Below are 13,349 nucleotides of genomic sequence, written 5' to 3' on the forward strand. Positions count from 1 at the left end.
TTCCTATTTTCTCTGTCCTTTTACCTGTCTTCGTTCATCGCAATTCTGAGAGACATCCGCCCGGACCTGAAAAGCCACCAAACTTTGCAGCTTCCCTCTTCTCCGCCTTCCACCCCCTCGGACCTTCCGAATTCTTTAATTTAAAATCAGAGAGATCAACAAACAGAGAGAAAAAAAAAAAAGAGGAAAAATACCATCGCACTGTAGACATTCTTTCTGTCTTTCTCCAATCCGAATCTGCTGCCAACGAAGAAAACCGATTGAACTGCTTTCCTTGAGTCTTTTACGGTTTAAATCTCAGTGAGTCGCGTCTTCTTATACAAGTGACCTTCCAAAGCGACTCTACGTGGAAAACTCTTTTTTATTTTTTATCCACCCATGACAGGGTAGACCACATGAGAGCCAGATTCTTGTGGGGGTTTCGACGTTTGGTAGATTCGTGAGTCGTCTATTTATGGCGCCGGAGAAAGGATGGGAGGAACGGCCTCGAGATCTGGATCCCGAACCGAATGGTTCACCCCGCCCTGACACTATGTCGCGGACGGCTGATGGGCTCAAGGAGGAGGAGGGGGATGATTCTTCTGGCGAGGTCATTGTTTCATTGGAGGTAGAAATTGCCGACGGTCGAGGTGGTGAATTGCGAACTGGGGAGACGTGCGGGTCCTTGAATGACGGGGAAGTGTCAGAGGGGTCGCTTAACAACGAGACGGACAGTAGGAACTCTGCTGAAGTGGATGCCAGTGCCATTACTGGTCAGTCTTCAGGTATGTTGATTTGCTTCTGATGTCTCCTACTTTATTTATCTATTTATTTATTTGCGGGGAAGGGTGTACAATATAAAATTATGTTCCTGCAGTAAAATTCGTTTGTATGAAATGTTCACTTGCTTCGTAAAATTCTGTTTTTTTCTTGCATTTGGTTAAATGTTTACCGGTTTTGTAGCACGAGAAGTTATTGCACTCCTTTTTCTAGAAATGGAAGTGGGCTTATCATTAGAGACCAATAAAATGTATAGGATTTCGTCATTAACTCAAATTACCTACTTAAAAGAGAGCATGATACTAGAGTGTCGTTGTTCAATTTACTTAACGGAGTTATGGCCTTCTCTGATGTTTATGCTGATGGAATTTGACCAACCATATTTTAAATTTATGGTTCTCCAAACCAAATATTTTCATTTAACCGAAGATTCGAATGTGACTTTATCAGCTTCTATAAAAGCTGTTAAGGGTGAGTTTTTGTAGCCCTGATCTAACTGCTTCTTACTCTGGTATAATTTGTTATATATTTCATGCATACATTTATGCGATTCCATTGAACATCCCATAGACTGTGGTCATTAGGAGCAGGTGTCATAATGACTATGTGCTTCAGCATTGCGTTCAAAATGTTGTCTTGGTCAATCGTAGTGAAAATTGTGGCAATTTATTTAGACTTTTATATCTTAATGGCACATATGGACTCTTGTGTGTTGGACCATGTATACATGATACATCCTGCCTCCGCAATATATGAGAAATGAAATCTAGCAGTAAAAGATCCTAAATATGAGACTTCTTGGACCAAAAATATTCTCTTTAATGGAGGTATCTATGCCCTTGCCGTAGGATCGGCATCATTAAAATGATTTGCTCCCTGAGGAGTTTATACCCTTCAGCTTTAGCTGGTAGTGACCAATAAACCGCAGAGTTTGCTCTGTGGGTTGGGAAATGCCCAACTTACCAATTTGTGCTGTAAAATACTTGGAGCTCATGTATGCGGGATTAATCATAGTTTTGTCCCATGAACCTATTTGAAGTGGCTAATTTCATATTGTACAACACATAGGATGATGGCTTCTTGATTAAATACTTAGGCCTTGAACTTATGAACTTGAGTGCCTTCTTATCTATCTTCCCTTGATCTTAGAATGGGTCTAACTTTTATGTGAGATATGTAGTTTTTTGAGTTGGGAGGGTTTATTTGATAAAACTCATCCATCAGTAAACTTGAGAAATTAATGATTATACTCATAGTTATGGATAGTTAATTTTCACAATTGGTTTTGTAAAATAAATATTTCAATATTGATGCTATGAATTTTTATGACTATTTTGTAAAATTTTATAAAATTTGAACCTGGTAGACCCCACTTGACGGGTGTTGGGATTGGGATCAAATTTTGATTGGTATGGGTTGCTTTAATTTTTAAGAATTGGGGTTTGAGTCAGGAATTGATATAGAGGAGGAATCCTTGTTAGAGTCTAAATAGTTGACGGGCTTTTTGACTCTGTAAGAAGCTCATAATAATCCTTGAGAAGACCTTAACTCATCTCAAAGAAAGAAGCACCTGCCACTGGGGGAGAAATTTTTGCAAAGAACTAGGTTTGTTTATTTTGAAAAATCTTGAAATTTTGGTAATTTGTGCCAACGTTATTAACATTTACAAAGTGCTATCAGAAAAAGTAGGAAAATAAATGGAGGGAAAATCTACTAAGATATATATTAGCACTACCTAAGTTTTTACTCGACTAGTAAATGCAAAATATTGAACAAAAGGCTCTTAAAGAACTGAGAAAGAACATTCAACCTCTGAAGGAAAATGAAGAAATGGCATTATCACAATATTAAGACCGGTCATTAACTCACATCTGTAGTATCGTTAGATTTTTCTGCTGAAAAATCAATCCTTTGCTTTTGAGAAAGGGAGGAATATGCTGCATTTTGGAAAAATCTTCCAACTGCCACTTTGTTTTCTTTTAATATTTAGAGCTTCATTTTGTTTTAGTTCATTTGTATTGAGGAAAATGTATGACAAAGAGATGAGAAAACTTAATGCCATTTGGCTAATTAGCTTCAATAGTTTGATTCTAAATTTGAGTTGGAGTGGTGGTGTAGAGCAAATATTTTGTTTCTCTACTGGAATTTCTTGGTCCTCTTCTCCTGCATATTTATATGATTTGTTTTCTATGCTCGTGTCATTGTTTGAAACTGTTCAACTTCTTCTCTTCCTTTGTTGTTTCCTTTTTAAAAGGTTTTTTAGCTGCTTGCTTCTTAGCAACTATGTTTACATGCAATTAAAGTCGGTAACAGTGAGGAAAAGATTAAAATGAGATATGAAATTCTGGAGTAGAAGTGCCTTAGAAAGAAGCGTATAGAAAATATAGGAAAAGAAGATGAATTAGATATTTGAAAAACTAGACGAAGGGTGGGGCATTTGTCACAATAAGATGTTGATGAGAGGTTTCTTTTTAAGGTAGGAACCAGCTAAAGTAATTTGCAATTCTATGGACAGACATGAACCAAGAAATAGGCAATGACTTGAGGGGTTTGAATTTTCTTTCCCGAGATAATGATTGCCGAATCCACCTCCAATAAGGATTCAGTGAAATGATTAACATAAACTCTATTGCTCTAGAGAAGGGCTTTTATTTTTATGTTGGTAGAATCATTGTTTCCAAAAGAAGCAGAGTAAACCAGATGGATATTGCCCTTAGAATCTTGAATAACTCCACAACCTCCAGTGGGCTCTCAATTGCCTCTGAAGCTGCTGCTTGAATTGAGCTTATGCCGCTTACGAATGCCATTTAGCATGAGTTTTAGTGCTATAGAGTTAATGTGACTAATAGCCAATTTCCGGTTATCTTTTGTGAAAAAGTTAGCCAAATAACTAAGCTCCGCATATTCCCAAAAGTTTATATTACCATGTGGGTTGAAGAAGCTTTGTGATTGGATAAATTCTAGTCAGCTGGCATTTCAATTGCTTGATTTTGTTATTTGTAGCATTTGATTTTAGGGGCCTCTTGGTTCTACACCATGATACATCTTACCACTTATTGATCTTGTATCAGGGAAGAATGATAGGAGTCTGCCTAGGGCTAATACTCTTCCTGGAGAAATACCAAATACTGGTCACTCAGAGTCGTCTGCTGGTCCTCTCAATCTAGAAAGATCAAACACTGAGAGGCGGAAACAAAATGATGCTACATCTCTTTTTGATGACAAGATCTCTGATCGTAAGAAGGTGTAGGCTCATTACAATGTTTTGTGATATTGAGAGTTCTACTAATTGTTTAAAATTTCTATATAACGATTCAATATCTTTTATGCTTTTAAAAGAACTATATATTCCTGCTCACAAAATGCATAAACTGTCCAGCTCAAAATGTTGAACCGAATAGCGACTGTAACACGTGACGGAGCTGTGGCTGTTGAGTTTCCTGGTGGTGTGGAAGCTGAAGGTCTTCAGGTTGGAACGGAGGACGTTCATAGTGAAGCTGTTGATGAAGAACTGTTGGATTCGCCTGACATCCAGTATATACCACCTCTACAAATTGTTATGTTGATTGTTGGAACTAGAGGAGATGTACAACCTTTTATTGCCATTGGTAAACGCTTGCAGGTTGTTATCAAATCCAAACACCTATGTGCTTATGTTGCTTCTCTTGTCACTTGAGCAGTTACAAAACAAAAATTCATGATATAGAGTGGTTCACGTCATTGTGTCGAAATGTTAGACAATGGTTTCTCCTCATTTCATTACAAATGTTTTGCAGATTGACATAGCTCTGGTTAACTACTGATTATGTTACTATCTTTATGTAGGACTATGGGCATCGTGTTAGATTAGCAACTCATTCAAATTTCAAGGAATTCGTGTTAACTGCTGGTTTGGAGTTCTACCCACTGGGAGGAGATCCAAAAGCTCTGGCTGAATGTGAGTGATCTCCACCTGTGTCCACTTCTTGTTGGTCGTATTTCAGCATAGTCTGATGGTCAATGTCTTCCCCTTATTGATGGTCAATGTCTATAATATCCACATACTTATTTCTAGCCAACTCATCATGCAAAGAGAAACTGGAGTTATTTCTTTAAATTCCTGAATGATTTAGCGAACCCAATCTGATGAATAAATATAATGTTTTTCGTTTTCTTTTTTGGCCAGATATGGTGAAGAATAAGGGTTTCTTGCCATCAGGACCTTCCGAAATACCTATACAAAGAAAACAAATAAAGGAAATCATATTCTCTCTCCTCCCTGCTTGTAGAGAACCTGATTTGGACTCTGGAATTCCTTTTAAAGCAGAAGCTATAATAGCCAATCCCCCAGCATATGGTTAGAATTTTATCTTTTTTGTTTTTTCTGTTGCTTGTGTGAGAATCTCTCTCTCTTTATTCCCACCCAAAAAGATCCGTTCTTGTTTTTCTTTCATTTTTCCTTTTTATTGTTTTTTGCATTGAGATACTATAGTATTTACTTCCCTTCTAGATATGTGTCTGGAATTACTGGGATTCCTGTGAATCTCTGAACGAAAAACTTTTGTTTTGAACTCTTCTTTTTTTTCTTTTTAAAAATTTATTTCTTGATGATCACTTTGGTTCTACCTAAACCACTGTAAAGCTGTCCTTTCTACTCTGTTCAAGTTTCATTCCAATAATTTTTTTTCCTTTTCACATTATTCAAAGAGTTTTTGAGACCCTTTCTTTGCATTTCAGATGGATTTTGATATGCTCCAAACTTTTCTTTGGATCCAGGGGAATAGTAGTAGTTCTGTTTTATGGTCAATTGGAAGTCTTGAGTTCAACTGCTGACCTGGACGAATGCTTGTTCAGGGCATACACACGTGGCTGAGGCACTGAAAGTACCACTTCACATATTTTTCACAATGCCATGGACGTAAGTCATGCTTCACATATTCTTGATGCCATTGAGAGAAATATAAACATAGAAATAGTTCCTTTATATAATTGTTTATCTTGATGCTAAAACAAGATCAAGGGCATAATATGACAGCACTCCATTTTTTGTTACAGGCCAACCAGTGAATTTCCCCATCCTCTTTCCCGGGTCAAGCAGCCTGCTGGATATAGAGTGAGCAAATTTCTTGACTCTTTCTTCAGCCATATGTCCATGCTTTTCTACAACATATTTTACTTGCTCTTCAAACTTTTGTTGATGCAGCTATCATACCAAATTGTTGACTCACTTATTTGGTTGGGGATACGGGACATGATAAATGAGTTCAGAAAAAAGAAGCTTAAACTACGCCCTGTCACATATTTGAGTGGGGCCCAAGGTTCAGCTGCTGATGTTCCTTATGGATATATCTGGAGTCCTCATCTTGTTCCCAAACCAAAAGGTTTTCTTGTTGTAGGGATTTATCGTTAATTGAAAACCTTTCAGATCTTTTGCTTTACCTTTCAGTCTTTCCATTCTACTGTTGTCTTGGCTATATTTGCTATAGCTCTAATAGAAGGTTGTATTTTCTTGCTTTGTAGACTGGGGGCCAAAGATTGATGTGGTTGGTTTTTGCTTCCTCAACCTTGCATCAAATTATGAACCTCCCGAGGAACTTGTTAGATGGCTTAAGGCTGGTGATAAGCCTATATATATTGGATTTGGAAGCCTTGTGAGTCTCTTTCTTTTCTTTTCCTTGTCTGTTTGCAGTCCTTTTTTAATAAAATCAACAATTGCTCTAATGTTCTTGTGATCTCCTATTTCTACGATAAATTATCTAGTTTAAGACAACCTTCTCACTCAAATAAAAGCATAAATATAGCTTCGCCAGTGCTTCCATGAAGGCTCAGATGCTTAGTTTGTTTGGTAGGAGTCAGAAGCAAAAACATTTGTGTGTAAGGTGCCTCATAAATAACAAATCTTGTAGCATTTGCACTGAAAAAACAATTTGTTACAGAATTTATTCAAGATATTCAGTTGTAACATGAGGAATAGGAATTAGTTTCACTTGGATATGTATGTGCTATGCTAGGTTTGTCCTTAAGTATTGCTTTCCTTCAGGAACAGTATTTAATTCCATGATGGCTTTTGTCTGCTAATATTGTGATAGCCCGTTCAAGAACCAGAAAAGATGACCCAAATCATTGTTGAAGCACTGGAAAGCACTCAGCAGCGAGGCATAATTAACAAGGGATGGGGTGGTCTTGGAAACTGTAAGTTTTCTGATGCACTTTCCCTTATTCCCCTGTCCACCTTCTAAATATGCACTTACGTAATGTAACAACTTCTTCTTAGTGGCGGCACCAAAGGATTTCGTGTATTTACTGGATAACTGCCCTCATGACTGGCTATTCTTGCATTGCAAAGCTGTGGTATGAGTCAATTCTCAATGTGGATGTTTAGAAGGTATTTCCTTTTCAAACTGAGTTGTGGAAGCTTTGTATTGTTCTAGGTGCATCACGGGGGTGCTGGAACCACTGCTGCTGGCCTTAAAGCTGCGGTGGGTATCTGTTTCTGAAATTTGGTTTTGTCATTTGGTGTTCAGTTGTGTTCTTTAACATAAATGGTGACAATCAATGGACTTTGTGGTGTCTTCTAGTGCCCAACAACAATTGTTCCATTCTTTGGAGACCAACCTTTTTGGGGAGATCGAGTTCATGCTAGAGGAGTGGGTCCAGCACCGATCCCAGTTGAACAGTTCTCCTTGCCAAAGCTTGTGGACGCGATAAAATTCATGCTTGACCCTAAAGTAAAAGAGCGTGCACTTGAATTAGCCAAAGCTATGGCATCAGAAGATGGTGTGGCAGGAGCTGTAAAAGCTTTCTTTAAACACCTTCCTCGCAAAATGCCTCAGCCGCAACCTTCATCAATGCCCTCAGGTTTCTTTGAACCTTGCTTGGGTTCTGTAAAAAAATGTTTTGGGTGTTCCTGAGTTCTTGGGATTGTCAATTTTTTCTCTTCCCAATTACTGTAATTTTAGATTATAACCTACACATGTTGTTTCTTCTAAGTTTTCATAATGAAGTTGATTTTTTTTAATCGCGTCTCAAACACAGAGGATGCAAATTGACACAGAAAGCAGTAGTCTTCCAGGGAAAATAGAAAAAAAAAAAAAAAAAGTCTATCGTCTCGACAGAATCAAGATAAGTTCAAGTAGAAACCGGTCCAAAATAAAGTGTCCGATTTGCATGTTCCGATAGACGTGTTACTTACATCTGGAATGGCGATCAACGAGTGTTTTCTTCTTCTCTGTGTCTCTTTTACTTTTCTAAACACAGAAGCGCCAAAGTGTCGGTAGTGATGGCAAGATCACAACCGAAAAGCAAATTAACGTCGTCAAACTCAGTTCGAGCTTATCGCCGTGTCGGTCTCAAGCAGCTCCACCAAGAGAGCTTTCTCTATTTCTGGGTACATATATCCACCCAGGAACTCACCATTAAGGAGGGAAGTAGTGACAATAGATCAGTAGCAGTAGAAGGCACACGGTCTTGTCTCCTCTCTTCCACTTTATGTCAACGTAGAGCAACAGGAGAAATTTAGCTTCACTGCTGATTTGTCTTTTGAGACTGCGACGGAGAAAGCGTGGAGTTGCATGCTGCCAGGAGAGCTTGACAGTCGCCGAGTGTGAGATGGGCCTTGTAAAAGTCCCGCTTCTAAATTAGTCTCGTGGAGTACCCATCAGTAAGGGCCTGGTACGGGCCTCAATCTCTTCGGTTTAGACTTGACCCATGCGGCCCCGCGTGCCCTACCTCGTCTCCTGTCTCCTAGTACGGACCCTGCCCGACTCTCTCCTCCTCATAATATATACACATGCAAGCCTCCAACGTTCCTACCGCTTCTTCCTCTTCTCTCTCTCCGGAGACATCCCTACCATGGCTCACAACTTGCTTCATCTCTCTTCCAATCCCCCACGTTACCTTCCTGGCCTCTCGACTAGCAAACCCTCTTCCCCTACTTGCAGAATTCTGGTTGGCCCGGCTGACTTAAAGATTTCTCCGGACATCTCCCAGATTTTTCCGCCGCTTCATATACCAGAACTTCCACAGTCCGCTCCGAAACCTACCGTACCTTCCTCGGAGTTTACCAAATTGAACCCTGTTCAGAGGCTTGCTGCATCCGCCTTGGATGCGATTGAAAACGTCGTGATCACTAGACTGGAGAGAAACCACCCACTTCCGAGAACAATAGACCCCGCCATACAGATATCCGGGAATTTCGCCCCGGTAAACGAGTCTGCTTTGCGGGAGGACCTTAAAGTCGTTGGTCATATACCGTCGAGCCTCCGTGGCGTATACCTCCGTAATGGCGCCAATCCAATGTTCCCACCTGCCGGAGGGCACCACCTCTTCGACGGAGACGGAATGATACACGCAGTCACTCTGGCCGGCGACGACGAGGTGCCAACTTACAGCTGTCGATACACCCGCACTAACCGACTCGTCCATGAGGAGAGGCTCGGGAAGCCGCTGTTTCCGAAACCCATAGGAGAGCTCCACGGCCATTCGGGGATCGCGCGTCTGATGCTTTTCTACGCTCGAGGGGCCGCCGGGCTGGTGGACGCTAGTGGTGGCACTGGGGTGGCCAACGCGGGATTGCTGTATTTCAACGGCTGCCTTCTCGCCATGTCAGAAGACGACCTCCCTTACCAGGTGCGAATCAGGGCGGACGGAGAATTGGAGACCGTCGGGCGTTACGATTTTGACGGACAGCTGCGATGCCCGATGATAGCGCACCCCAAGGTGGACCCCATTACTGGAGAGCTCTGCGCCCTCAGCTACAACGTGCTCAAGCGGCCTTACCTCAGGTACTTCAAATTCGACACGTGCGGGAAGAAGTCGAGCGACGTTCCCATCTCACTGGATCAACCGACTATGATCCACGACTTCGCGATTACGGAGAACTCTGTGGTTATACCGGACCACCAGTTCGTCTTCAAGCTGTTCGAAATGCTACGCGGCAAGTCGCCATTTCTGTACGAAGGGAACAAGACCTCCCGCTTCGGAATTTTGCCCAAAGACGCCACCCCGGAGTCCAGAATCCGGTGGGTCGAAGTACCCGACTGCTTCTGCTTACATTTGTGGAACGCGTGGGAGGAGTACACCGACGACGGAGAAGAGAATGTGGTTGTTATAGGCTCATGCTTGACTCCACCGGACTCCGTTTTCAACGACTCGGACGAGCCTTTGAGAAGCGTGCTGTCGGAAATTCGATTGAATCTTGCCACTGGCGAGTCTAGCTGCCGGGAGCTGGTTCCCGGTTTGAACCTGGAAGCCGGGAACGTGAACAAGACACTGCTCGGGAGGAAGACGCGGTACGCTTACCTGGCCATCGCGGATCCGTGGCCGAAGTGCTCAGGCATAGCCAAGGTGGATCTCAAAACCGGGTCCGTAACCGAGTTTCCACACGGAGAAGGTACATTTGGAGGAGAACCCACCATGGTGCCGAGCTGCGGTGGCGAAGAAGACGATGGCCACGTGCTGAGTTTTGCGCATAACGAAAAGTCCGGTGAATCGAAACTGGTGATTTTGAATGCACGTAGCATGAAGCAAGAAGCGGAAATAAAACTACCGACCAGAGTCCCCTATGGTCTGCATGGGACATTTGTCACCTCCGAGAGTCTCCAGCTTCAGTAGAGTTGAACGGAGACGACAGCTTCTCTTTCTTCTTCCCCAGGATTCCGTGGAAAATGAGAGACAGGCCAGAGTAAAGGTCTCCCTTGCAAACGGTTAAAATTTCCAGTTTACTGACTTGTATTAATGTCCATTACTATACATCTAAATAGTAAATAGGTGTTCTGAGCTCTCGTCTGGTTGCCAATGTTTGACCTCAATTGCTGTCGGCGACGAACAATCGCCTCTCTTTTCAATGTGAGAGAAGGAACAAACCAACAAACAGACATTATTCCCTGTCACCGCCATGCAGGGGCGTTTTCAAGCTCCGTCTGATTGATAATGGACGCTTCGGAGACCAATCACTTCCAGAACTATATATCTAATAACAAAGAGCAAGAGATAAGATCAGCAGACGAGTTCTTATTTCGTCAAAACTTTGGAAAACTTCTCCAGTGGGATTATACGAGGAATCTTATCCAAATAGCGGTCGGACTCGGGAGTCCAGCCGTCTCCATTTTCTTAGGGTATTACACAATTAACCAATTTTTCCATTTAATATCATAAAATATTCAATTTTGACGAGTCAACTATACTGTACGGTTAAAAGTGACATACTACCTAAGAAAAGCCATATCATCATCCATATAGGATGTCGTGTCATCGTTATACGTCATCTAACACGTTTGTCATTAACCATGTCGTATGCCATGTAAGCTTTTTTAAACTTTTTTAAAAAATACTAATTATTTTTTAATTAGAAAATATCTTAAATAGATAAAAATGTGTTAAACATATTAGAAGATTTTTTTAATTAAGTAATATACTTATTTTATATTTTACTATTGTATATATATATATATATATATATATATAAGGTAATAAATTGTGTAATGATAAATTAGATTTTTAAACACTAAAATATTTTTATAAAATATTATTTTAAATTAATAATTAAATTTATATTTTTTATTATATTAAAGTAAAATTAATGTTTTTAAAATATTTTTAATAAAAAATAACTTAAATCAATTGTAAAAAAATGGAGAAAAAAATGTAAATAACTTGGTGCTGGATGACTTTTTTTTGTTTATGTTACATCTTACATAGATAATGATGTAGCAGGTGACATATCGTTAGCTTATGTACAATTGACACCATCAAAGTTACGTATTTATGGTATTAAATTAAAAAGTTAGTTATTTGTATTATTATTTAAAAAATAGATAATATAATAAAAATCCCATTTTCTTATCAGTGGCCATTGTCGAAATTTATATTTTTTATTATATTAAAGTAAAATTAATGTTTTTAAATTATTTTTAATAACAAAATAACTTAAATCAGTTGTGAAAAAAATGGGAGAAAAAATGTAAATAACTTGGTGTTGGATGACATTTTTTTATTTATGTGACATCTTACATAGATAATGATGTGGCAGGTGACATATAGTTAGCTTATGTATAATTGACACAGTCAAAGTTAGGTATTTATGGTATTAAATTAAAAAATTAGATAATATAATAAAAATCCCATTTTCTTATCAATGGCCACCGTCGAAATTTATATTTTTTATTATATTAAAGTAAAATTAATGTTTTTAAATTATTTTTAATAACAAAATAACTTAAATCAGTCGTGAAAAAAATGGGAGAAAAATGTAAACAACTTAGTGCTGGATGACGGTTTTTCGTTTATGTGACATCTTATATAGATAATGATGTGGCAGGTGACATATCGTTAGCTTATGTACAATTGACACTGTCAAAGTTAGGTATTTATGGTATTAAATTAAAAAGTTAGTTATTTGTATTATTATTTAAAAAATTAGATAATATAATAAAAATCCCATTTTCTTATCAGTGGCCACCGTCGACGAGTCCTCCACCGATACAACTGCATTTCCGGTCGAAAGACATGATGATTAAGATGGGTAGTGCGCGGGGCGACCAGAGCGCTGCGTCACTGCTCGTATCGAATGTTCGGATCGAACGCTTTTGAGGTGGTCGGCGTGCCACGTTATGTTGAGCAGGAACAGGCTTACTTCATCGTTGCGACTTTCACGTACTGCTTGGATGATAATTTGTTGAGGTGAGAGTTAGGTCCAGAAATTCTCCGTCACGCAATATGGAGGTCAAGAGTGGTGCTGCTGGTTTGGTAGCGACTGACTGGGAAAGGGTCAATAATAAACAAAAACACGGATCGACGCAGAAAGCCAATTTTTCAACGACAGGTTTAAAGAATGGGAAACATTTTACTGTTTAGAGGATGAAAATTGAGGAAATTGCAGGCGCGGTGTCGCGAAGACCGCTTTTTGGGTGATATCGTGTCTGGGTGGGATACGTTCGGGAAGCACGAGGGGAAGGAAAGAAGGCGTATCATATGAATTTTCTCGGAATCTGTCTTTTTTTATCCCAGAGAGAGAAGGAAATGGCGCAGGTAAGATGATGTAATAAGGATCGGGAGGATGGAACGCACGAATTAAGATCTAAAAAACATTCCAACTAACAAATTTGATTTTGTGAAGTTGGGTTAAAAGTTCATCCTAAAATGATTATGGATAGAGGCTCACATATAAGAATCTGTTTTGATATTATGTGAAGTTTGATCTAAAATTTATACTAAAATGATTAACTTATAAAACTTTTTTTCCCGACTAATAAACTCAAGATCATCTTAAGAAAAATTCTAACCAGATTTACTAGGAAACAAAAATAACAATACACTATTTTAAAGTGGTTCGCCCAACTCTGGCTACGTCCACAGGCCGCTGCATTTGTTTTATTATAGAGAGAAAAATTCACAGGGTATTTACAACTTTCTCAAATCACAACTCCCATAACTCACACTAACACCGTAGATAACAGAAGGACAAATTTGTAAAAGATTAATCCAAAAAAAATAAAAAAATAGTGGAAACCTGTAAGGAGATCATGGTAGAGCAACATGTTTGCAAAGCTCCCCCGGCCGACGCCCAAACACCTCAAGTTCGAAGCAACCAGACATAGTCTCTCTCCTTCTAC

General features: G+C 39.5%; 2 protein-coding genes across 2 annotated transcripts; both read left to right on the top strand.

The window, feature by feature from the left end:
* Nucleotides 1-23: 23 nt before the first annotated feature.
* On the top strand, nt 24-7,756 carry LOC137963190 (sterol 3-beta-glucosyltransferase UGT80A2-like). The gene is made up of 14 exons (XM_068810363.1): nt 24-300; nt 386-764; nt 3,831-4,003; nt 4,139-4,381; nt 4,585-4,696; nt 4,925-5,095; nt 5,593-5,656; nt 5,794-5,851; nt 5,942-6,119; nt 6,259-6,389; nt 6,828-6,930; nt 7,013-7,089; nt 7,170-7,217; nt 7,317-7,756. Exons 2-14 carry the CDS (start codon nt 455-457, stop codon nt 7,647-7,649), a joined length of 2,001 nt encoding a protein of 666 aa, XP_068666464.1. The 5' UTR covers nt 24-300; nt 386-454; the 3' UTR covers nt 7,650-7,756.
* An 833-nt stretch (nt 7,757-8,589) lies between these two features.
* On the top strand, nt 8,590-10,350 carry LOC137963469 (9-cis-epoxycarotenoid dioxygenase NCED6, chloroplastic-like). The gene has a single exon (XM_068810586.1). It carries the CDS (start codon nt 8,590-8,592, stop codon nt 10,348-10,350), a length of 1,761 nt encoding a protein of 586 aa, XP_068666687.1.
* Nucleotides 10,351-13,349: the final 2,999 nt, after the last annotated feature.

This window comes from Aristolochia californica, unplaced genomic scaffold (genome assembly GCF_029961685.1).
Source record: "Aristolochia californica isolate CCGP_79_NKW_82.1479 unplaced genomic scaffold, dmAriCali1.0.hap1 SCAF_4, whole genome shotgun sequence".
NCBI classification, from domain to species: domain Eukaryota; kingdom Viridiplantae; phylum Streptophyta; class Magnoliopsida; order Piperales; family Aristolochiaceae; genus Aristolochia; species Aristolochia californica.